Source organism: Wyeomyia smithii, chromosome 2 (genome assembly GCF_029784165.1).
Source record: "Wyeomyia smithii strain HCP4-BCI-WySm-NY-G18 chromosome 2, ASM2978416v1, whole genome shotgun sequence".
NCBI lineage: Eukaryota > Metazoa > Arthropoda > Insecta > Diptera > Culicidae > Wyeomyia > Wyeomyia smithii.
In genome coordinates this window covers 279,884,281-279,910,460 of record NC_073695.1, presented here as the reverse complement: position 1 = coordinate 279,910,460, position 26,180 = coordinate 279,884,281, and the positions used below count along the sequence as shown (strand labels likewise).

At 36.8% G+C, this 26,180-nt stretch overlaps 3 protein-coding genes across 6 annotated transcripts; 2 read left to right on the top strand and 1 right to left on the bottom strand.

Annotated features, from left to right (window-relative positions):
* Positions 1-7,623: 7,623 nt before the first annotated feature.
* On the top strand, positions 7,624-12,851 carry LOC129725756 (uncharacterized). The gene is made up of 8 exons (XM_055681919.1): positions 7,624-7,757; positions 7,815-10,445; positions 10,503-10,732; positions 10,798-11,040; positions 11,129-11,647; positions 11,701-11,852; positions 11,904-12,059; positions 12,113-12,851. Exons 1-8 carry the CDS (start codon positions 7,742-7,744, stop codon positions 12,393-12,395), a joined length of 4,230 nt encoding a protein of 1,409 aa, XP_055537894.1. The 5' UTR covers positions 7,624-7,741; the 3' UTR covers positions 12,396-12,851.
* Positions 12,604-18,331, bottom strand: LOC129725758 (gastrula zinc finger protein 5-1). 4 transcript variants are annotated; one of them, XM_055681922.1, is made up of 5 exons: positions 18,158-18,331; positions 14,126-14,890; positions 13,706-14,064; positions 13,557-13,641; positions 12,604-13,495 (listed from the first exon to the last, which is right to left on the bottom strand). In XM_055681922.1, exons 2-5 carry the CDS (start codon positions 14,880-14,882, stop codon positions 13,215-13,217), a joined length of 1,482 nt encoding a protein of 493 aa, XP_055537897.1. In that variant the 5' UTR covers positions 14,883-14,890; positions 18,158-18,331; the 3' UTR covers positions 12,604-13,214. The 4 variants fall into 4 exon arrangements, with proteins under 4 accessions (XP_055537897.1, XP_055537898.1, XP_055537895.1 ...); XM_055681923.1 differs by lacking the exon at positions 18,158-18,331 and adding an exon at positions 15,965-16,346; XM_055681920.1 differs by lacking the exon at positions 18,158-18,331 and adding an exon at positions 15,111-15,955.
* Positions 17,971-25,762, top strand: LOC129725761 (thioredoxin domain-containing protein 15). The gene is made up of 2 exons (XM_055681930.1): positions 17,971-18,124; positions 18,186-25,762. Exons 1-2 carry the CDS (start codon positions 18,088-18,090, stop codon positions 19,067-19,069), a joined length of 921 nt encoding a protein of 306 aa, XP_055537905.1. The 5' UTR covers positions 17,971-18,087; the 3' UTR covers positions 19,070-25,762.
* Positions 25,763-26,180: the final 418 nt, after the last annotated feature.

Below are 26,180 nucleotides of genomic sequence, written 5' to 3'. Positions count from 1 at the left end.
GGGGTTTCTGTTTATTGATGAATTAATTTTATATTTTTCTTTGTATTATTGGCAATGTCTGCATGATATCTACATTTCTCCGAAATTCAACTTTATCAAATTGGAAACCGTAATGAAAGTGCACTGAATGTAACATCTTTATTTAAATAGTCGGAAAGTGATTTCTTGTCGTCGAGTTGTTACCCTCACCGACGTTACCTATCGTACACTGAGAGTCAATGAACTTCCGATTATCGGTTTCCCTATAGGTAAAATGTAATTATGCGTGCAATTTTGACCACGCTTGGTTGAGTTTTCTGTGAAAGAATCTGCACCATTCATTCTCTTTTATATAAAAGGACCCTTATTCTCTCTTCTTTTCCCATTCGAACGACTTTTTGGTTAGCAGACTGCACAAGACAAGCAAAAAGGGTCACTCTATCATTATGTTGTCCTCAAATCGATGAATCATGGGGTAACCGACTTTTTAATTTACCTTTTCGCTATGTAACAACATTCAACCTGTTCGTTCTATATTTTATGGTTCCCATTCTTGGCAGACGGAAACATCTCAAAAGATCATTATGAAGGGCCCAAACCAACCGCGTTGGTCGCCTACACCTTCTACGAATTTCATAACAATAGCCTACAGCAGGGATCAATTGAAGCGCATCTGAACAGGTTCAAAATCTGTCTTTTCATCTCGTGGAAAAAAATGTGGGCATACCAAAAACAGAGAAAGAAATTCAACGATCCTTATCCCGCAGAGAGAATCTATTTTCTTTGGTTTGTGTTTGGCGTTCAGAATCTTTGCCGATTCAACTTTATCGAGCCGCACAGTTTTGGTCATAATTTATTAGGTTCTTTAAGGCTATAATAACAAGTAGAGTTAATGTTTTAAAACATTGTTTCGTTACGATTGAAGTTGTCGACTAATGCTCGTAGGACGCACAATTGATGACTCGAATTGCAGTAATAAGCAAATTTTATACTCCTAGTCAGAATCAGAATTCATCAATTGATGATTAATTGGAATAGATAGATCATGATATCAATACCCCTTTACTAAATCCTTTGTATCAAATAAATTTATTGCCTTAATAAAGGAAGTCTAATTGCGGCACATCATAAAATTGTATATCAGTTTACTTCCTTGCGTGTAATTTAATGCGTCACAACAGATGCTCACTCTTTCTTTTTCTCTATTTCACAGTAGAAAGTTTCAATTTTCACAACATTTCAGGCAAACAAAATCCATGCTCTAAACACCGCCGTGCTTTCTTGGTGAAATATTCACCGGCACAGCTATTCACTGCAATCGCTGGGAGGTATATTTTGATTTGGGTTTTAGATTTTCAATGCTTTTCTCATTTGGTTGTCATTAGAAGTTTATGTATGCATACTCCTCATGTGAGTTGGAAGGGACGCAATTTTTGTTGAAATTATGTTGTTCCTGATATTCTATCCGAAAATTTGTGATCTCTTTTCGAGTAGGTGTCAATTTCGGTACATCCTTAGGGGTAAACGGTAATAATTAGCTTGATCACGAGGAACTCACTTTCGAACGCAAGTCCTATTATAATTTCCTTTCCCACCTCCGAACGGAAGGAAGTTTAATAATGTTATGACCCTCCGCTTCTTAAAGCGAGCGTCAGTAATAAGTTTGGCCAAGGATTAATTTGTCGTCATTCGCCGAAATGAAAAATAAGTTAGTGAAGGGGGCAAATACATTCACGGTTTCAAAAAAGAGGGGACCAAATTGCTGCTACATAACGAGTTTTCATGCGAACAAGTCTTCGTTGTAGTGATACTAATTTAAATTTTTGAATCGATGGCACATCATTTTATTCAACTTGCGATGTCTGTTTTTTTTTTTGTTTTTCATTGTAGTTATCCTTTCCAATTTTCTTTCAAAATATATTTTTTAACCCTAGTTTGAATATTTTACATTGAACCGTAAACACTAAGGTTATATGCGGCTTTGCAGAAATCCGCGTCGTTAGAAAGTAACTACGATGGTTCCTCCCTCGTTGCTACGGTGGCATTAGCCTCCAAAGAGCTCACCTCGAAATTTATGGCACTTGGCACAAGTTTTGTCATATTCGATCCGTATAACGATTTATTCAGAAGCCGAGCACCGGATGAATTGTTCCAATCTCTCCCCCTAAACATCCTTTTCTATTTATTCACCCCAGTGTCGACATCCGGGATTCAAGCGCAATATGACTGGGGAAGGTGTGGGGCGATATTCTCTGATGAGTAACCCAATTTTATCGTTGGCCGTCTGCATTGAGGAAGCAATAGCTATCATAGAAATTAAATTTTGCAGGATGGGTGGAGTGAAAATGACGTATGTAAATACCTTAGCGTGGTGAGGATTCGGTCTTCCGAAGTAATTCCCAATGTTCGAAATAAACATGTTTATACATACCTCACTTAAAATGTAATTAATCAAAAAGCAAAAAAAAGCTTCAGTTATCTTCTTAATTTTTCTAGTGAGTAATAAACCTTTTTTGGTAAAACCTAAAAACTTTTTGCAAACAGGATCAGAGCAGATCAACAGTCCAACACAACCTAGTTTAACGGTATGAATTCGACTGGAGTGAGCCCCACCTCCAATGGTGGTGTATTTTGAATTGGAAGGGTCGCTCCCTCATGCTTAAGATTGGCGGGTGCGGGCAATGGATTACTTGTTTTGGGGTTGGGAAAGGTTTTGTTTTTCACACTTACCGCCTACAATGCACTGACTCACTCACTAAAGAATAGTATAGCAACATGCTGCTGCTCGTGTCGAGATGAATTTTCCTTCTCCCCGATCATACCTGACCGTTGCGGGGTTGCTACGTGAAGTCATGAATATTTATGCTTATCTGATGGTAATAAGTTGACTGTCACTATTTTCATTTTTAATTTCATGGAGTTTGGCAACCATTTATCATCCTTTCACGATGAGGTACCACAGTATATTTTAACAGCGGGGGAGGACTACTGCAATGCTGTTTCAAATGACATTCATAACACGGTTTCTCTAATGCAACGGAAGCACGACGTCTCATTGTTTCTTTACCATCATAAAATTATGATGAATAGATCCGTCTTCCGTAATCATGCTTTATCCGAAAATTGTATTTTAGAAGACCTTGAAAATATATAGAATCACAAACAACTATCACGTCTTGATGTGATCACGTTCGTCCTAAACCTATGCTAAGCCATTAAACATATTTAGAAAGTTGATACAATACGTAGATAGGGTTTTTCGATGTAGATTGAGAATGGAACACAAAAAGTCAGTTCACTTGATCAAACATCATAAACACCTAATGGTGGAACGCTTTTCGATTTCTTTTTGGCCACGTTCTCGTCGAATGAATAAATAGAAAGGCATTGTTTCTATTTATGTGCTCCTTGGTTTCATTTTTTCACTCCTTTTGTTCCGCTGTTAGATTTTCTTAAGCCTTCAACGCAGTTAAGTTAGAAATTTTATAAGCAGATTATGAAAGCAGTCACCTGCATTCGTTGCGCAAATTGTTTGTTAGCTTGAGAATCTTGAAAATTTTTTTGAGGTTTGGATTTCAATCTGGAATAGTAGTATTGGTCTTTCAAGTTATTTTTTCACCATTTCTTCTCTGCAGAAATCGAAAGTCAATTAAAAAAAGACGCTTGATCATTTCACTACAAAGCACAATTCACAGCAGTTTGACGCAAACAAATATAATTTTTATTGTGCCTGTACCAATCTTTCAAAATTGTATGCACTAGACATTTCGATACTTATCTTCTTAATCGTTTTGCTTGCTGCGGGAGTATTTGAACCTTTGCGTTTTGTTTTGTTTTGAAGAATTTCAGCGAGTCAGAAAAACGGAGTACCGCATACAACTTTTCCGAACATAAAAGAGAAAACCATTTTCAACTTTCCCGGCGACACGAAGAGACCACCCCCTTACTGCCAATTCGGAAAATTGCTTTTCTTCCCCTATTGTTGAAATCATTTTTCTCAACACCCCTACTGTTTTTTAGATTTTCATTCCAGCACTGGGAAATACTGAAGCTTTACCCACAACACGGGTACAGTGAACGCGATCTGCAATGCAAGATTAAATTGTGTAGGTATTTCTCGCTTCATCGTTTTGTTTGTTTAATTTCTCAAGGGTGAAAAATTGTGTAAAGTACGGGGGAATTCGACACAGTCTGTTTTATGGTCATCCTCAAATGATGCCAGAAGGCAGCTAAGCTACGCTGGGTTCCGCTCATAAGGCAGAGGGCCGATAGGCTACAAGATAGAAACGAAAGGCACAAAATATCGCACAGAAATTGCGAATTAAATTGTTATTGCATACAATATTACAACTCCGGCATTTATAATTTGATTATTGTTCCGAATTTGGTTACTATTTTAATCACAATAACAGTCAACATTATTTAAATCGCTCCCAACTCTACTAAACTTAGAACATGTTTACGTGAAGTCAAATATTATCAACAGTTTCACTTACCGAGTTCAGAACAAATTTTTCTAAGGAGGTAGAGTTAGCGATCGTGATGCTTAATTTTGGCTCTACTTAGCTTGATTACACAAAGTGCTACATTTCTAACAACGTTACAGTTGTTTTCCCGCAATAGAAATTTAGGATGGAATTTTAAACTTATAACTGCCCTGAAAGATTACTTTTTTAAAATAAGCTGTAACGCTTTTCAAAGGTTAGTAATACTTATTTACAAGCAAAAGAATTATTTTGCGTATTTTGAAGAGTCTTCTAGACGAATATGTTTATATTTAAGCTGCGATTTTTATTATTATCAACGTTGAAAATTTGGTTATTACAAACCGCTCTTTTATTCTATTCAACAAATCCACTAAGTAATCGAAGTGTTTAGATAGAGTTTTATAAATGTTTGTGCCTCAATCTAACTGACAGTTATATGTCATAGGATGGCTACCAGCATATATCGAAGATGTTCCCCTCGCTTTATATCACATCAAATCGGGAACCTTAATTTCGATTATAAATTTTATTGACGCCTATAATTCGGTAGCAACAGCCCTTCGTTTGACTACTGTCAGCCATTGTTCCTTCATTAATACGCTATCCCATGGGCAATGGCGGCCGAATCTAGGGGGCTTTCCAGCTCGCTAGAATCAGGCTAATTTATATTTTATTTCGATTAAAAAACCTGAGGATAATGTTAGAATACCGGATGTCCAGGACCCTAACTCACGACCCGTTTATTAACGGACCGGCGCCAACGGCTTTACTTCCTCATGCGATGGAAGGCGTGATTCCAGAGATTTTTCGCCTCAGAAAATCTCCCGGTGTCGGCTAGGATTGAATCTAGACCAGTTGGCCTAGACTTGGTGGTCTAGGTGGTTGGTGGTGGTGGTGGTCTAGACTTTAAGAATTGTACATCTGGATAAATATATCCCTTTGACCGTTAAATGTGATTACCCAGCGCATTATGCATTATTGAGCACAGCGACGAACCCAAGTTACGCAACCTTACATTGTACATCGGCACTGCTGCTTAACTATTTTCTTACTAATTTTGATGAAACATTCAGTTTTTTCTTTCCAAAATACTCACAGCCTCCACAAAAAAGAACGTGAATTTTTATTCAACGATTTCATGACCTTGAACATCGCGAGAAATGACAGTCTAAACCAAATTACTTGGGTAATATTTTTCAACTATGTACATTTTTCCCGAAATAGTATGTACATTTTTCCCGAAGTAGTATATATTTGAAACAAGTACTGGTATGTGCTCTAGAATACCTCTATGGCTATTGGTGAAATTTCTGCTTCATGAAATAAATTCGAGAATTCTATAAGGTACTATCGGGGTGAAATTAATCACCATTGAAGTCCATACATTCTATAAGAAATGTGTTTTTCGATATGTTAATACTAAAAAATGATTTCTGAACTGATAAATATTAATCACAGCAAACAAACGATATTTCTGGTTAAAATTTATTCATTTTGGTTCAAGAGCTACAGTTTTTTAAATTTGCTCTCAATTGATCATCGTTAGATCGATCTTGAATTGGGTTGTTGCAAAAGCTCAAAAACTAGCTATGAATTAAATCTTTGTGGTTTCCTACAAAATCATCAGTATTACTTTAATGGTATCAGTATTACTTTAACAATCATTGTTGAAAATTATATTTTGTGGCCTTTATATCAAACTTTACTCACTTCTCTAAATTCAACGAAATTAACCCTTAATCAAGATTACTTCAAGTAAATTCAATGTTTTTTTTTTTTTGTTATTTGGAAACTTGTTGATCAAATTTGATTGAGTTTTGACTTAGTTGAAAAAAATTTTCGAAGATATGTAAAATTGCACTGGACATGCAAGGGTTAACTTTGACAGGTATGTGAATCTCATAAAAGTTGCATTTTAGGACACGTAAAGACTACCTAGTGCTGTAAGATCAGTATCTTTTAATTAGTATTTTTTATCACGAATTTGCAGGTGATCACCCCATCAATTTTACCCCATTCCACGGTACTGTTAGATCTCATTTATTTATTTATTTATTTTTTTATTTATTCACCCCAAGGCAGATGCCCAGCAAAAAATCCATATACCTATCACCACAGACTAACAGACATAACACTTTGAACAAAATTTCAATAAAGTCATCGTTTGGATTATACCAGTACTTTACGGTAGTAACACTAGCACCATCTGCTGCCATATTCGCGCTTCGCCTCGTATTTCGACATCAGCGCTAGCGTACGTGCATGTGTCAAATTGGGAACTACAAAATATGTATGAGATTGCATGGCACCCCCTTGCAAGAGACAAAAGGAGCAACCAAGTGGAACTCACTGACGACAAAAAACCTTACTGTGCAGCATTCTAAGCTGTTGAAATTCCATTTGGTAAAAAGGGTGACCCCCTTTTTCCAACTTTTTTTTAAGTTAAAACACAGATATTGCTGACTATCTGATTCATGTTCGAAATGCACCAAAGGTTTCATTACAGACTAACAGACGTAACACTTGAACCTATCTACATCGCCACACAAATCTATTATTTCAAATCTTCAATCAAATAACAATCATCGCACGATAACACCTTCTGGAGCGCTATCATGCAATCTCGTCAGGGGACAATAAACGTTGAAATTTCGCCTAGCAACCATAAATCAATATTTCATTTCTTACGAAAACCATCTTATTCATTGACAGCGCACATTGTACCGAAAACAACGATGAGTTCTTGTTTTTTCATCTATAATAATATTTATTCGAGAATAAGTCTACTGACAATTATGGAACAAATACTCAATTTTCAGTTGTTTTAGGGCAAACCAACCAAAAATGTATGGAGCTTGACAGTCACAAGAGCCCCTTGAATCTCGTACATATTTTTTGGTTCCCAATTTGAAATATTGCCGTACGCTAGCACTAATGTCGAAATACAAGACGCAGCGCTAACACGGCCGTTCTATTTTTATTTAATCTTTGCCTTTAATGCCTGCTACTGATTGTAGCGCCTCTGGGAGTGGAAATATTAGCTCTACTGTTGATATTTTTGGAAGCGTCGCTTCAAACGTATGCACCGCAGAGCGTTAAATTGAACGAATATGGGAGCAAAACAAAATTAAAGTACATACGGCTCTTACGCTTTGACGTTTTATTTAAACCGAACACAGGTACTTGGAGTCGCACGTGAGTTTGTTTTGAGTTTTTGTTCAGTTATATTTTGTTTAAATTATTTCTGGTAGGAAGTATACTAAGCGGCTGATAAAATGTCAATTGAAGAAGGTAGATATACTTATTATTTTAGAAACGATAAAAATTAAAAAGTTACCTATTTTCTAGAAATACTCAAACGGCTTAATTCTCCTGACCGGGACTTTTCTGGTAACTTGCTATATGGGATAAAACTATGGAAATCCAATAGCTTTTATTATATGTCCAAGTATGAAGTTGTGTTCGAATTTTTTCTCGCTGGAATTGAGCAATTTATACAGAAGATATCGACAACTGAACAAAATAGTTTTGAAAGCAGCCTCGAACTAGTTAACGAATTTTTGGCTCTGCCGTGCCCGTCTAACGCTCTATCGCCAAGGATAATTCCTAAACTTCACGCTGTATTTATCAAATTAGCAACAGGCAATCTGTTCTCTTCGAAAAAATTGCTGGAAAGCTATCTAACAATAGCGTTTGATGTAAAATATAAAATCTTCTACAAATTCGACTACCTCAGCTATGGTAAAGCGTTAAAGACAACTTTGGAATATTATCGGCAGTACCTTGAAACAACGTTTCACAAAGAAGAGGAAGAAGTGGTGTTTCGGAAAATTGTAGATGACATTCTTATATACGTGAAATCCGCAGGAAATGACGAGAGTTGGCATACTGCATTTACGTTGGCGTTGCCTAGCCTCTGCGATGTTATCCTGCAGTTGAAGTATCATGGATTAGATCACCAGGAAGATTTGCTGGGATTGCTAAAACAGATTTATTTTCAAGATAAACAAGCATCAAAGTACAACAGAGTAACCGATCCATCGAAAAGACATCTGTTGATGGGTTATTTTGAAACCGCTCAACTGCCATTACACGTCGTTGCACTTCTTATAGAAGGCTATTTAAGAGCATACCGTGAAACAAAAATAGAAATTCTCTTGTTTCTTAAGTACATTCTCCTGTATGTGTTTGCAGATCCAGAGAAATCGATTCTATCCGATATGAATCAGATATTTCAACTAACAAAATATGTGTTCCATTTACTGAAAAAATATTTCATTAAAATCGATCAAAAACTCGTGGAAGATTTTGATTTTACTGGCATTTTTACACATAAACTAAAGGAATTTCTGGAGAGGTGCGCCAGCTCAGAGCCTTGTCTTCAAGATTTGTTCTGGCTTATTTCCACTATAAATGATTACAACCCTCTGATCTTGGAAGCTAACATGATTGATATAATTCTGCGAACGATGTTCATCCACAAAGGGCCAGAGACGATGGAGAGTTTTCAAGCTATGATCATATCAACTATCCAAGCTTTCGAAAAGCTAAACAGAAGTGAAAAGTTTCGTGAAGAACTGTTCCTGAAACTTGGTGACTATTTGGATGATCATGATTTAGAAGATAAGATAAAACTGTTGAGGAAGCAAACGAAGAAGAGAAAGTCCGTTCTGGTGGATAATTTGTCGGGTAAACGAAGACGAACGGAGAACGATCAAGAAACTGTTGAATCATCGAAATCTGAATTTCAACATGAACGATATTTTACTATACTGTTTCCTGTAAAACATGACAGTGCAACCAAGAATGTTCATTTTCATTTGTCAAACCAATGGAAGTCACTTTCTTATGCTTGGCCTGATTTAAACGGTCAACTGAGTCATACAATGCTTGAATACATAAAAAAATTATTAACAAAACGTAGTTTCGAATACTGGCGCGAGATGCACGACTATTTAACTGAATTATTAGACAATCTTGAAAGAGAAGATCATACAGAAACAGAACTATTTAAGCTAGAGTTTGCCGTATGTTGGATGTGTTATTTTTTCGCTGGTAATACTCTTGTCGAACAGACAAATTTGTTCTGGGATAAGCTAGATCATCATTTGCAAGAGTTCAACGAGCTGATGAATCGCTTTGGGAGACTTCTCATCGAAGAAACTACTCAAGATTCTCGAATCTTTGGATCCTTTTTGCAACTTGCTTATTTCTACGGTAACTATCGGCTTGTTGTCCACTATTATCGACCAGATTCAATCGAATCGAGTGATCAGCACCTTGTTCAACATTTTCTATCTTCTGATGAGTGGCATAAGCTGGAAGCTCGGATTCCAGCAAGTGAACAATCCTTGCTGAATCGGATTCGAGTGCAGAAAATTCGTGTTGCACAGTTAGCGGACTCGGATGACAAATTATGTGAGGAATTAATCCAACATATTCTAGCGCCTTCCGAGTTTAACCAACTTAGTTGGCTACTACAAGACCGTTCTACCATTGTATGGTTTTTGAAGCAAGTTAATTTAACTCAAAAAAAATTCATTATGGAGATGCTTCTCGCTAATAACTGCCTAGAGGAAATTAAGTTTATTGTAGATCAAATGGGAGATGATTACGTTATGATGGAGGTGCTTATACTTTCCATTTACCAGCAGATAAAAAACCACATTCTTGCAGAATGTAAACATTCCGTGGCCAGAAAATTATCGTTTGATACAATTTATGAGTTTGATGAGCAGCAAATAATGACCAGTATGCAAAAAATACTGAAAAAGAAATCGGAAAAACTATCGGGTTCTGTGGAAATTCTCGAAATCAACCAGCTAATAAATTTGTTCAGAATCTTGGATCAAATACGATTAGATGAAATGCCTATGAATCGAAAAACTGTGATCGTTGGTATTAACGTGTTACTTTTCGCTGATACCATATGTTGTGGCTGTGAGGAATTGGTCGATCTTCATAGAAATGTTATAAACAGTATGTACTAATGTTATTTGATTTATATTTTGAATTTAAAATGATTCATTATCGCAGAACAACTAGTTTACGGAATGGTTCCAAATCTTGTAAAATTCTTTGATTTCGAATTGCTCCTCGCTATTTTTGGACACTCTTCATCACTTATATCAACCCTGTTGCGCCAAACCGCTATTTTTCTCAGTCAAGAAACATTTGAATGTTTCGAACGCATGCTTGAGCGCTTTTCGCAGCAGCCAGGGGAATACTTCGATTTGGTACTGCTTATTTTCAATTGCATCCAAAAGGTACACTGTTCGTATTACATTCATGTTTAAATATTTACATTTTATTATGAAATTCTATATCTCAGACTAATGTTAATCGAGGAAAAAACATTCCGGTTGACGACCTGAAACAACTATTGTCGAATTACGCCTGTGCTATTGAGCGTCATTTGTGTGTGCAAAAGATCAAAAAACTTAGAAAAGAAAACTACGAAGCATTCATAAATTGTCTTAATGGATGCTCGTCACTAGTTCGTTACAAAGGTAACAACAAAATAGCGCTGACCGATGAGCTACGGGAGAAGTTTATTTCCTATTTAATGCAGGCAGTAAGTAATTTTTATTATAGTAACAACTGCGGTGCACAACAGTTTATAAATATTACCCATTAAAAATTGCATATTTATCTAATTATAGATCAAAATGGACAGTCCGTCCTCAGATATCCTACTCACGAGTGCTCTACAGTATAAAGACTGTCTCAAGCTAGAGGTAGAGCAAATTAAACAAATCGTCGACGAACGATGGTGCAGGTTGTTACGACAACTACGGATTAAGGCTACGGAAGACCAGACCAACCAGAATGATGTAACAGATGCAAATTTACAAGCACAACACATTAAAACCTTTTGCTGCTTCCTAATGCAAAACGAGACGGCTGCTGATTTCACTACACGATTGCATCAATTAGAACAGGAAACCTCGGTGAACGGAGATTATGATGGCATAGCATATGCAGTTCGAGTTTATACGATTCTGTCTAGAAACGCTTCGACCGAAATCTCTCAAGTCGTGAAAAAAGTATTGATGAGATCATTCGGAGTTGTGTTGGCTAGTGAGATTTTACCTCTTTGTGTAGCAAAAAAGATGCTAGGTAATTTAAGCCACCTAGAGGAAATTCTAGTTTGCTTTTCCGCGGTAGTTGGTAATCCTAATGTAAGGTTAACCACCTTTGTGTACAAATCAATGCTAATCGATTTTATTCGCAGTTAACGCTTGTTCCATCATCTTTGGATAATATAGTGGAATTCCTAGCTAGCACAAACATTCAAAAATACACTGTGACCGATGGCAATGAAAAATGTTTTTATCAACTACATCGTTTTATAAGTGATGTGTTGTATCTGCTGATAATAACAAGGTAAATGATAAAAGTTTCTGTCTCGCATTAATACTAAAGTTTCGATTTCAGGCCAAATTATGTTGTGAATCGTTTGCCGCAATATTTTTATGTTTACAATCAACTAATGGCATCCGTTATCCACTATAAAGAGGACCGACCGGTTAATTTAATATTGAACAGTTTTGAAATACTAACGCTCTCGGATCTGCTTCTCCCACTTGAAAAGTATATAAAATCATCCAATCAAAAAAGTTTCTTATTTATAACTTTACTTACAGAATCATGTCATTAATTGGCGAGAAGATCGAGAAGGACACCCGTATTTTGGCACCATATATCCTGATGCAAATCATAAGTTTTATTCTCCACAGTAAACGTTCTACAACTCTGCATGAAAGAATTGCAAGAAGTGTGCACAATGTTTGTTACGGACTCATTGCGCTGTATGATAAGCATTCTCCCGGATATATTTTGCGCTCAAGTGATGAGGCATCTAGAAGTATATACACGGACATAGAAAAAGGATACCAGAGATACAGGTCCTTCAAGGGAAGAATCTAGAAATAGTAAGTAACATTTGCCACAGTAAACAAAACTGGATGTATAATTGAATGGATGTTAAAGTCTTTCGTTGAAAGAAATTCCGTTTTAGTTTTGACTATTAAAACGAGACTACTCGTAGAGTGGGATGGTGATGATTTTTAAATTACCAATTCCATTTACTATTGCTATGGACAGTTATTCTTTGGTCTGGTACAACTTTTTTAAATTCTTGTTGCGTGATGTTTATTCCAATCCTTTTACTCTTAATTTCAAATACATTTATTAGTCAAGCAATCATTTGTTTTCTTAATCGTATAGTGCTATAAGTTCTAATAGATAAACAGGAATTATCAAACAAAAAAAAAAACATTTGATCTATTTGCAAAAAAGTCAACAGAAAGTTATCGTTTAGAATATGTGCGTCTTCAAACATCAATCTACAGCTGTTCAAGAAAAAGGTTAAAATTTCTGACTAGAATAAAACTAAGGAACACAGATGAAGATTGAACAGTTACACTCAAAAACAAATATAAAATAACGTTCGAATTGCACAAATACATTAAATCTAATTTATCCGATTCCGATTATACTTATTACAAGTCAATAGGGCTCTATCAAATCACGACAATCGCACAAAAAATATTTGCATTCAGCTAATTATGGCTTCAATCATTTATGTTTAATGTGTAGTATGGATATCGTATAACCTAGAGTACAGTAATACAGCTGAACAAAGAGATAGCAGCAGAAAGTGAAAATGTTACTTATCCTTAAATGGCTATATTCAGACGAATGTTGTACTGAGATCAATAGATTGGCGGGTACTTTTTTGCTCTTTTACGACATCATTTGTGAAGTCGGCGGGATTGGATGATACTGCGGTGGTTGCAACTGTTGATTTGTGCTCTGAGGTTGCAGCTGCAGTTGTGCTTGTGGTGGAACCTGCTGCTGCTGGGCTGTGTTCGGTTGGTTTTGATTGGCCTGATTATTGCTATTATTTGCGCGTCCTCCGTTCGATGTGCCCTCAGCAGCACCTTGTTGTGCCTGTAATTCTGCTTTGAGACGACGGGCAATATGAGACCGGGTATGCTTACGGAGATGATCCTTCCGATAGAAACCTTAAGGATGAAATTTTGTTTAGTAATGAGTTTTGATGAGATATGGAAGTAATTAACTTACCTTTGCCGCACTCTTGACAGATATGTCGCTTTTCCCCTGAATGGATTACTATATGCAGAGTTAACTGTTCTTTACGTTTAAATGCCTGTTAAAAAAATGTTTTTATTTGAACGAAGCCATCTGAAAGATCAGCAGTAATTTAATAATACCTTCAAACAAATTGTGCAAACGAAAGGTCTTTCAGGGTTGTGGCTTTGCTTGTGCCGCGTGAGGTGATCTTTCCGTTTCAGTGCCGCGTTGCAAATGTCGCATATGAACCGGCGCTCCAGGTTATGTCCTATTAAATGTTGCTCAAGTAACTCTCGTTCAGGGTAGGCCATTTGACATTCGGGACACAAAAACAGGAGACTGCCATCCAGAGCGGTACGCACTTGGATTTCGCCTGGTTTAGGACGTGGCTTACGCTCCTTTGGCGGCTTTTTCTTTTTCTTCTTTTTCTTTTTGCCAGTCTCACCTGTACCAGCAGCATTGTTAGCTCCATTAATCGTACTGGAACTGGTTGCTGGTCCTGCAAATTAAAATCATTAATTACTGCTAGAACTGATAAGAAGATTAGATGCTATACTAACCTTGTGGACTGGAATGCTGTTGCTGTTGCTGCTGTTGCATAGCTGAATTTTGATGTCCCAAGATACTAGCAATAGTCTGCGATGCAGGCAAGATCATCCCATTGGGATGTTGACCAGTGTTAGCGTTCAAATTCTGCGACTGAGCCTGGCACATATCGATGGTTGACAAAGGGTTTTGCGTTTCTTTCTTGATGTTTTCAGCCGAATATTTGAGAAAATGGTGCAGAGACAGTGGCAAAGCCGTACCTGGCAGATGCGATAGATAGTCGGCTACAGAAGTTCCTGGAGCTAACGATTGCCAACTTGGATTCTGAAGAACACGTTTGCTGTCCGCTTGTTGCAACAAAGCACTTAGATCTTGTGTGATCTCTTGGGAAGACTGGGTGGTCGTACCAGTTGTGATTCCACTCGAGGTCTGATGGTACATATTTCGCTGCTTATGATCGTTCACTTCTGAATGTTGACTATACGGAATCGTGTATTGGCCACTAGTAGTTGTGATGGTTGTCGCACTATTGTGACCATTATACTTGTTCGGATTAATTACATTGGATGTATCCTCCGGACGAAATTTCCCGAGGATGGGTGCGTGCGATTGGTTGAAATGCGCCATGCTCACGTTAGAATTTATACTGTGATAACGATTGTTTGTGTCGTGGGACGACGAAGGTACGCTTGTAACTAGACCGCTGCTTGCGAATTGATGTATCCCCGGTATGGTACCGGGAAAATGGGTTCCAAACGGTGAAAAGTTCATGATTGATTCTACAAATAATGTAAAATTAGCAATTATTCAGAACTTATCTCGAAATTTAGTAAAGACGATCTACTTTTTCCTAAAGCTTTCATCGTTTTTCAACCGAGTGTTGTCGCTTCGTGGAAGGCTTCTTTTAGAATGCTTTCCGTCTACTCGAACTTTTCCATATTCACCCAACCACCCAAACGAAGGTTCTAAATATATACTTCATTCAGCTTTTTTGCTTACCGGTCGACGGTTCGTTCGCGTTCATCGTCCCCGCCTTGCATACACCCACTCGCAAAAAACCAACGCGTAAAAGTGTTGAAATCGAGCAGAGGCAAGGAGAAATCAGCAGGCACCTGGATTTTCGTTTTCTCACAGTTAACGCCCAGTGTCCTCGTCATGCAAGTCAATTTCGGTATAGTAGTTCAGTGTTATCGGAATTGAACAATTGAATACTTGTTTTACAATCAGTTGATCACTAAACTGATAAATGTTCAATAATGACATTGAATAATAACGTATTGGATGATCTGTCGTGATTAGAACTAGACTTGAAAATTGTTCTCTAACAACAGTTGTTGATGAAATATGCTCAAGAGATTCATTAAAATATGTTCCGAATACTCGCAACTAATCATTTAATGCAATATTTGATTTAATAGAAAATGAGATCACCAGATTATTTTACTTCCCGTCAAAATATTTCTAAGTTACGATGATCCACAACATTGAAGCTTGAATTCTACCGTTTTAATTTTCTGATACTCCGCTGGGTGTTACATGATTTATTTCTTTTCCTATTACCCTCAATTAATTTTGTTATAAACAGAATTAAAATATAATTTAATATTCTTGTTCAGTATACTCCTCAACATTCTAATTCTAATAAATTCCATATAAAATTGTAGTTTTTTCGGGAATCGTACTTTGCTAGTGAAACCGATTTTTCAAATCTTTCGGTATCCAGTAACCAAAAATATTTTCACAAATTTTCTTTCGATCTCACAACTCTGGGTTTCGGTTTTCCCCACAGACTATCTCCTTACCCTTTTTTCAATAACTTATGGGGTGTGAGCTTTAACGTGAGGTATATTCACCTGCAAGGCTATTTTCCCACCGCACTTCTACATCGCAGTCTTCAATTCTGTGAGCATGAAAACCTGGACGATATGATGGAGAAAAGATGGAGGCGGTAGATGGTAAGGGTCGTTGGAGTCAACGTTGTCGTCGTCGTCGTCGTCAACGCGCACATATAGAACAAAGCCTGGTGGTGAAACTGCTGCCGTTACTAACGATGGGAAGAGAAAATGGTGGATGGAGTCGCCGTGGTTGTAGCGGCAGGTTCACTTTCACTTTTTTCCCTGAAGAGCTGCGGTGTGGATGGGGCATAAATTCAAAACAAATCCCCTTCCTTGCCGGTGGTCTGTTTTCTGATGGAGCTGAATCTTCTGGTTTGGACAGAAGGCGGCCAATTTTGGGTCCACTCACCTGTTTTGCGATAGTCCTTTCAAATCCAATCGAAAAGCAAGCTATTACACCTTTTTCTATTTCTTGGTCAGTTAAAAGAAATGCACACTCTATAGAATCATCCTGCCAGGATGTCGTCAGCACTGGGAATGAGAACTGCGCGCATGTAACAACTAGTCATAGGCAAGGACAGCGTCCGACAGAAAGAGTCAGATACACAATTAAATGTGCTTGAAAAGTTGGACTTTATTATTATCGATTAAAATAAAAATATATATTATATTTTTTACGATTGTAGCAATGAAATGGAACTACCACACTACCACTCCCGACTTCTACTGCCCGGCGCACTAGGAGTTGGGAAACGCATATCCTGTGTTTGCCATAGTGTACTATAGGAAAAATCTCACCCCGCCTGCGCCACACCACGAAACGGTACAATCGAATCGAACGCATGGAACATGATACTATTTTTGGCATGGACGTTTATTTAAAATAGTTTCAGGCCTGCTGGTAATATAAATTTTCATGCTTATAGTATTATATAAACGTCAATTTTGAAAAATAAAGTTAATTGCAGAGGCATTTTTTCTTTAATAAAAATAACTAAACTACAAAATCTATTATCTCAAACGGCCAACATTAGAAACAACCCCTCCGGTTATGGTGTTTGGTCGTTCCGTGCATGTCTGATTCACACTCGGCGTCGTCGCCGTCGTCGTCATCACTACACCCGTCGCTTCTGATGCCGTTTCCGCGAGCCCGAGGGACTCGCTGATCGTTGTAACACGAATCCATGAATGAAATTCCTCGGGCGGTATGACTTGGAGAAAGTTAGATGTAGCAGCCCTCATCAATCAAATGGTAAAGCAAGCTTGAATTATGCTTATGACAAACCCCTCGTAGCATAAAATGTTTCACTTTCGAACCTGTTTGGTCAAACGAGTCAGGAAGCCTAGGCGAAGATTCAAGAATAAGTGCATGGCAGGATACAAAAGCGTAAAATATTTCTGAGGGTGAGGGTGAGATTGTTTGTTTTGCTTTTTTGTTACGATTCAACATGTACCGCGTTCGCGCTTCGCGTTCCCCATTTTCCGCACAGCAATATCTACACAAGAAAGTTGCTTGCTCCCTCCGTACCTTTCAAGTTATAGATCGAGCAGCAGTGGCACGATTTGATAAGCAAGCGCATAATGTTTTATATACAAACAACCCTCCCCAGAAATGTTCAATTTCCTGGTGTATATACATCGTCACTGTGTGCGTTTTCCTTGCAGCCTGCGTATGATTGCTTCTCCTCTACGCAAGCCATCGAGCTTTTTGTTTTGTGTAGTAAATCGGAAGTTGTAGAGCTAAAAAACAGGGAATAGACGGAAGGGGCGCTTTTTTCTCGCAAAGCAACACGTGCTTTGTGCGCAGACGCGTTTCTCATCCTCCCCATACTCTCAGCCCGTAAATGCCAAAAATACTCATCTTTCATGTTGCCATAACTAGTTGAAAAGCTACATGTTAACATGTTGATTGGAGTTTTATGAGCGCAAATGTTTTAAATGAGATTGCTCTCTAGTTATGGAATAATTCTGCAACGATATTTTAGTTTATTTAGTATTATTTAACTATCTCGTACTCTACAAATAGCCCCTGCCTGTAGGTAGCAAGAAGAAACGTCAAAATAAAATCGATTGGTGCTAGTCAAAACAAAAGCATAACAAGCAAATATCTACTATAATTCTTATATTTTCAACGGTGAAATATGAAGTTTATTTTAATTCTCACAAGTATTATTATCGGTAAGCCAACAGTAAACGATTTTTCTGCTTTACCTGTGCTTTATTATGAGGTTTTCTCCAGTCACCAACAGCTGCAGCGCCTTTCGGTTCAGCGGACTGGAATTCTTCGCCCACATTCTGAACGGCGATTTTCTGGATTACAAACCTTTCGGTGGTGGCACTACAAAAAACGAAGATATCTCACAGTCCATCACGTCGGCTGGTCAGAGCCAAAATTCGTTCCTGGATTTTATTACATTCAAGGATAAACAGTATTGTTCCATATATGAAGAGCAAACATCGGAGAGCGAAGAGCTCAAGGCAGCGGAGGCAAAACGAAAAACACTGAAAGTGAAATGCGTTCCAGCAAAAGGCAATGGAACGCTGCACATGATTACATCTCTCAAAGAGGTTATTAGCGTACTGGCGCCGCATGGTAATTCTACCAAACGAACACAAGCTGGTAACTGTGTCGTTATGCTATTTTACACAAAAACTTGCATTCACAGTGCAATGATGGCGCCACATTACAATGCATTAGCCAGACATTTTCCAGACCTCAAAATAGCTGCTATAGACGCATTCAGTTTTCACTCGTTGAATACTGAGTTCGGAATTGTAGGACTACCGACTATCATGTTCTTTCATCAAGGACGACCCTTAGTCAAATTCAACGATACCGAGATCACACTGGAAACGCTAGTGAAATTCGTAACCAAACACAGTGGAGTAGAACCCGCATTGAACCTCAAATCGATGATAAATGTGCCGCACTACACCTCTGACGATTTCATGGGGCCACTATCCAATAAAGTGGAGAAAAGGACTGACTACTGGCTGTATGTGGCTTGGATTTTCATATTACTATGCGGTTGCTACTATTTTTCCAAATCGGCATTCTATGTTCAAATCATCGAAACGATCAAACTCATCTGGAGGGAATCAGAAGCACATCATCGTAGCTAGGCAAATTTGCGAAATCATTTGGTGTGCTTGAGAGTGTTATTTAGTTTATTTCTCAAATATTGTAGTCAAGAGTTGTAAATTATGTTGAAAATACTGAAACATGATTCAGGATACTATTATGAAAATGTCGTTCCGCTAGCTGTTACGTAATCGCTTAGAAAGAAAGTTATAGAACATTTGTAGAAAAGGCTTGATGCTTTCAACTTTATTTTTGCGGGGGTGCTACATTGTTTCGTTCTGCACTTTGCAACTGGGAAACGATATTTTCAGTGCGCTGTCAGTGCTGCTGTATAGAAATAGGAGAAGTATAGCATTCACTGTGAACACTGAAAGCTGAGCATTTTCTGTATGTGTGTATAATAAATATGTAATATTTTTCAATCTCACTCATTTTCACAAAGATAGTTGAACCGATTTTAACCCAATGAATGGTCTGGTTACCCTATAAGTCGCTATTGACTTTTGTTGTGATTGCATTGTTAGTTTAATGTGGAAATAATTAAACCCTATTATCTCAAAGATTTCATGACCGACAGGAAAAAAAATGAACCGCCTACTAATGAATTTCATGATGATTGGGTGTATACTTTGAAAATCATACGTTTCGAAATAAAGAAAATGACAGAATATGATACACCATTCGAAAATCACTAGCAATACTAACTGAAATTATCGAAATTTTACGTTCCTGTCCTAAAATCGCCAAAAACGAAAAATGCTTTTGTACGTGTGTGTGTGTATCAGGGATGTAACGAATGTGATTTCTAGATATCTGCACATTGTTGAAACATGGTAATAACTGGAAGCCAGTGTCTAATAAAAACCAGAGTCCATTCTCTGATTACAAAACACATCGTACTTTTTTCGGGAAGGGCAATTTCGACAAGGATTGCTGTACATTCTGGAGACGTCTTCTGGGGGAACCTTTTTCCACAAATGGTACAACCTGATGTGTTGCGAAAATTTGTGTATAGCATAAAGGTTTGGGCGCCAACAACAGTTGTGATCTCAAATTTAAAAAAAATAGTACGAGGGTGGTATCCAAGATACGACCGCATGTTTGACGTAGGACTACGATAGTTTTATATTTTATTTAGAGAATTTAGACTTTGTTCGATTTGACCACGTTTCACTCTCGACACGGCACACAAAAGCCAAAAACGAGCGGTTATGTTTAATCATAATTTATAGTTTTCTTGTTTTGGTTTTAAACAATTCAAACTCAACAACCACCAAGAGAAAGGCATTTTGTCCATTATGTTGCCGAAACCGAAACCAAAATAGACATGATCAAAGCAATGCCGTGCTATACCTCTAATTACTCGGAAGGGTCATATCAAGTGTCTAGGTCGTTGAAGGCTTCATGCGGACGTTGCGTTCCGAATACTTTCAGATTATTGAGCCTTAATCCATCAAACGACACCTCTAACAACTTACAATCCTAAAACTAGTTCATTGGTGGCCACATATTGTTAAGGTCGTATGCCACCAGAAAGTCATAAAAAGAAAAGCGTTTATTTTTAAAAATTATTTAGATTATTTGTTTGCAGACATCTATTTAAGAAGAAATAAACACTGTTTTTAACATTGATGAATACCTTTCATCCTAATGCAGTCAAATTTCTTCAACACGCGAAAAGGCAATTTTTTATATAGGTCTTAATTAAGAACGATTTAGTAGAAAGCAAACTTACTTTCATCTTCAATTGCGCCTGTAAAAGATAGCTCACTCACCGATTTCAAAGCAGTATCATTGTCAGTTTCATGCAACTGCTTAGCAAAGAAGTCAGTTTTTAGTAGAAAATCTATATTCACAAAAATTTTGAAATTGACATTGGAATTTATGAGGATGTAACATGTCACAGTCATTTTTTTCATTTTTGGCCAATTAAACATTTATTCATGAGGCAGAACCAGAAAAAAATTAATCAGTTTTATGATACCAATGAAAAAACAAACAACAAAATGCCATATTTAAAAGTCATCCGGCTGTTTCCTTCAAGAATAAACCTAGCTCGGTTTGATAAACAACATTAACCTCTCCAACTGATGTTTGCATAATGTTGTTCAATTACAAGTCTGGCAATGACAGGTTGTGTTCATATGTTTAGTATCTTTACACGGTTGTGTTTATATGTTGTGTTGTGCGACAGGTTGTCTTTATATGTTTAGTAATATTTTCTTGCAGATGCTGATGTAATATTTTTGTAATTGAAAAATACGAATATGAATGTTTGAAACCTAACGTCAAGATGCATATAATTTGGGTTTTCTCTATACCACAACCGCGTAATGCAACTAGGATTGTCATATTGAATTAAATTTATTTAACTGGAAAAAAAACCATCAGTACAGCTTAAACGAGCTATCTGAACTATCTGTTTAAAAATCTTTACGAAGCATATTGGTTTTCTGTTGTCTTGCAAATAGACTATAGTTGGTCATTTAAATAAATCTGAGAAAAACAGAGTGTAGAATTCAAAAAGACAGCTACCCAATGCAACTTCTAATTTTAGGAATTTGAAAGAAGTTTTTATCATTAAACATGTATAAGAAAATCACTACGGTTGCAGTTCAAATGCCATCTACTCGTCACGACAACCAAAAGGAAACGAGCAACGGGGTAGCAAGCTTCTGATTAGTAGAATGTTAACACAACTTTTGTTGAAGAGATATTTTAATTATTATATAACAATCTTTCGCAATATTCTACCTGTCGATTAAGACATCGGTGTTTGAAATCTGTTCAGGGGTAGTAACACAATAAGCACTTTAAAACGATGACAAAACATCTGTTGCAGCTATATAAAGCGAGCTCGTGATTGGTTGAAAGCTGCGAAACTGAACTAGAAGAAGTGGATTTCAACTGAACTTTTTACTAATTTATGTTCATCGTACAATATACAATGATATGCCAATTATTGTATCACATGCTTTGGCAACCGTCGTCGTTCGATCAAGGTCAAAATCCGTTCAGTTGTAATCACATATTGGATGCAACATCCAATATCGTGATATACTGTTGCGTACAGAATTATTTTATCCCCGGTCGCACAGCGTAGTGTGCGAACACGCACCACTGTACGTCGACAGCAGCTACATTGTTTCCACTTGGCTTGACTGCACACAAATGGCAATCGAGTGCTACTGCACTGACGACGAGCGACCGTCTTCTCATACATGGCTCGGTGCAGTACTGTTGCCTGTGTATGAACTTTCCGAAAGAGCTTTACTTTCAAGACATCAAAATAGTCTAGGTTCATAGAAGCAAATATCAGTTGACCTGTTGGGACGGAGAGGTTCTGTCCAATTTTTTTTGGCCACTGAATAGAGGTTGTCATAGCAAGCAGTTGGTGTCCACTCATGAAGTCTGTGCCAGGAGTGCTCGCATGTGATTGGTACATTGTTCGTAAAAATACGACCTTGAAACTTTTCATCAATTTTCACTGTTTAACAATTAAGTAACAATGATATATGAAGAATCACAAAATTGTCCATCATTTTATCAATCCAACGACATATTGATTATTGTGATCCATCATGTGGTTACATCAGTATTACCGTTTGAAATCTTTCATTCCGACGTTACATCTTGGTTTTTAGTTTCCTCAGAATGTATCTCGATATAGTGCGGTTAGACGTAGTCCTACGTCAAAAATTAATACAACTGTTCACGAAAAAACATCCTGTGCAAAATTTCAGCTCAATTGGATTAGATCAGGTGGCGCAACGCAATTGAAGTTTAGCCTTCAAAAATCCGAAAAATCTCCTGAAGGATTTTGTTTCAGATGAAACTAAATCTCGACGTTTCATGCATTTTCAAGCCATCTGGCACCGAATTTTTATATACGTCCCCCTCTTGGGTGATTTTTCAATCGCTTTGCGCCCCCTCATTTAATCCAATTGAGCTGAAATTTTGCTGCTCTTGAGTTATTAGGAATTCTTAAAGGTGAAGACGATAATTCCGCCGAGGATTTAAGTGGTCTCGTGAAGCTGCTTTGGGACAGTTTCTATCAACGCTTTAGCAATTATATACTTTACTAAGGCAGCAATGAGTAACTGATTCCGAATCTCGGCTCGACGAGAGTGTTTGTTATTAATGAACTCTGGAACCGGATGTGGGAATGTCATCCGAGATTTAGAATATCCTTGGTTCAGACCGGAACCGGCTGTAATTCTTTTAGTTGTTCTTGATTACAGAAAGACTTCTGGACAAGTCTTTCAGAATGGTACTAGACGCCAAAATATTTTTTATAAAGCTGCAAAATCGACTGTAAATTTCTTCGAGTAACTTTTATCATTATCTTATTTCATGGTTGATGCATTGACACAATTATACCAGATAGCGTTAAATCGATTCAATGGGTACTTTATATGATGAGCAATTCCACGTTAAACTTCATTGAACATTATTTCAAGGAAGGATTATATGCTAATAAAAACCTAGTACTGTTATGCTAATAATCAGGATGTAATACATCCAGAGAATGAAAAAAGTCAAGGTTGTGTGGAACAAACCTGACTTTTTGTTGGCCATTCTTGAAGTGCATACTAATGTGAATTAATTCCCGCAAAAAAAAAAAAAAGAAAACACCTAAATTTTACATAGGACTGTTATGCAAATAGCGGCAGTGATATTTTCAGAAGAAAAAAACTCAGCTGTCTTCACCGCTTTATATTTCAATAGTTCATATCGTCCTCCTTTTCCATCTCTGTTATACTGTTGGTTCTACATTTTTACATTCATTTCCATGTTTAATTTCGACCTCATATGCCGTATTTCTCAGTTCGAAAGTATGCTTTACATCTATATACTGCGCATTACTCACTGGCTCATATTGTTTGTCGTACCACTATCTGCATTCCTAGATGGCTCTTACAATACAAAATTGTCACGTAAATTACCTTGCTAAACTGTTTTCCCAAGCCATCTCCGCTACAGCTGCTTAGCTTAGCTAATCGATATTTTCCAGTATTCCATTACTCGTACGTAGCTGCTCTTATCGCATGATAAAATATATATGTATATATATATATTTTTTTTAATACCATACACACACGGACAATGTTACAGTGATTTTTGTTTCTGCTGCTCGAGTATTTTCCACCTTTAGAAAGATTTCATTTTCTATATTTTTGTATGTAGTAAATTCTGCAATAATTTTTCTTGTACGAATACTTTTTCATCTTGTGTTATATTGTAGTTACGATATTTTATTTGTTATAATAATTCGACTTTTCATATTCAACTCTTAATAAAATATGTACAATAAAATGAAAAAGTTCGAACCAAAATATACGTGTGTTTTATGCTAGAACGGATCTTGGATTGGTTTTGGTTGACGATAAAATTTTTAACTAGAGATATACGTTACGTTGATTCCGTGGTTTTAGAAAGGAGATCTATTTTTCACTATTTTAGCTATAATTGGTTAAGGTATTTCTCTTTATTTGCATAGATTTTTTCCGTATATAGGTTGTCAATATACATGTATAGAGTATTTGTTGTCGTAATATGTTTCTTGTAAAACTGTTGTCATATCGATTTGTTTTATTTGGTTCACTTACCTATCTCACGAGGGAGGGGACAATATATATATCAGAAGCACCGGGATTAATCTCTAGTTCCTGTTCAGATTGGGAAAAGATGTGTTTGGTTCCTAAAGTGTTTGACATGTGTGTTGAATGACTATTGACACTTGATTGCAGCAGTTATATTATGAGCGGAAAACTACCAAACATCTGTAGTATGAAAAATGAACATCTAAGACTTGTTGCTTTTTGTAAAAGTGATTCAATTTTTCAGTCAGCAATGAAAATGAAATACGAAATCAAAAATAAGTTTTATTCTAAAACGTATAGGAAGCCGAAAACTATACTGCTGCAATCAGTTCTACGACTCTTGAAATTTGTTTCATAAAACCTAAGCCGATATGTGACCAAAAATTCTGCATTTGCTCTCATTGCCATCATAGGATGATGTCGGTTTTGATATAAGATCTCCGCTTGTTGTTTTAGTCTGTATGTTGGATATGTGTAATTAACGAATTCGTAAATTTTTATTTTGCATTCGGTTAGTAGTTACTTTCGGATAACTATTGCGCGATAAAATAATTTCAAGTTAGTGCATGGCTTCATGAGAAGCTAATTGTTTTTCAAGTATGGATATTGTTTGTTTCCGTGATACATCGACGCTCTCAGGTTGTATGGATTAAGTTTCAGTTCAAAATGGTTCATTCTTCGCTTAGTTTTTGAAAGGTTCGAATAAAAACTGTTAATGTGAATGTATGAAGGTGATTTTTGTATTTTTGTTTTCAGTTAACTATTGTCATAATAAATTGAAGACAGTTGAAAATGCTTTACAAATACTTGCACCACATTTTGTGCGTCTATAACTTGTTTTGTATGTGTCCATGGTTCATTGTGGTTTTATGCTTTCGTTTATGCTTCAATAATATCTGACCGTTACTTAAACAAATTGAGTAAAGTTATACGAACAAACTTTACCCGAGATATGGCCAATTCTGTGATTTTACGTTACATTGTTATACACCGGCATCTGCAAAATGAGGATGAAGTTTTTGTTTTCTTGGTTTACGTTTACGTTGGCAACACTGATTTATTTGAATTTGTTATTAGGAAATAAACACGTCTAAACAGTCATAGTTAGGCGATAAAAGTGTGTTTTAACTGTTTCCAAGGTTTGCTGGCAAGCGTTCTGGTAATATTTTAGCGTCACATAATCACACGTGTGAACACGATCCGTTTTTCACTCGGTAGTGCATGAGATCTACTCTTTACTGATAATGGTTGTTTTTTTTACTAATCGTGCAAGTATTTCAGTTACGATGATGATAGTAATTTGAATGATGGTTTGCTTTTCGGTTGCTCTTAGTTATTTACCGTTACTCTAAATGATTAAATATTTCTGCAACTCTACTTTAGCATTAAATGCCTTATTTTTCGGTCAATATATTATTGTTTCGTTTTCATCTCTATTCAAGCTTCAAGCGGATAATAGTAATAAAATTTCTACTGCTCTTTGTATGCATTTAAATGTTTTTTTTTTTATGTAGAGACAGCTTACACTTGTTGTAAAAATTCTATAAAT

Coding starts and splice junctions, on each gene's coding strand:
- LOC129725756 (XM_055681919.1), top strand. Junction 11,041..11,128: donor TTTCCTATTTAATGCAGGCA/GTAAGTAATTTT, acceptor ATCTAATTATAG/ATCAAAATGGACAGTCCGTC. Junction 12,060..12,112: donor CTGCTTCTCCCACTTGAAAA/GTATATAAAATC, acceptor CTTTACTTACAG/AATCATGTCATTAATTGGCG.
- LOC129725758 (XM_055681920.1), bottom strand. CDS start 15,135: ATGAACGCGAACGAACCGTCGACCG. Junction 14,065..14,125: donor ACAGCATTCCAGTCCACAAG/GTTAGTATAGCA, acceptor TTTAATTTGCAG/GACCAGCAACCAGTTCCAGT. Junction 13,496..13,556: donor CTGTCAAGAGTGCGGCAAAG/GTAAGTTAATTA, acceptor TTCATCCTTAAG/GTTTCTATCGGAAGGATCAT.
- LOC129725761 (XM_055681930.1), top strand. CDS start 18,088: ATGAAGTTTATTTTAATTCTCACAAGTATTATTATCG. Junction 18,125..18,185: donor TCTCACAAGTATTATTATCG/GTAAGCCAACAG, acceptor GGTTTTCTCCAG/TCACCAACAGCTGCAGCGCC.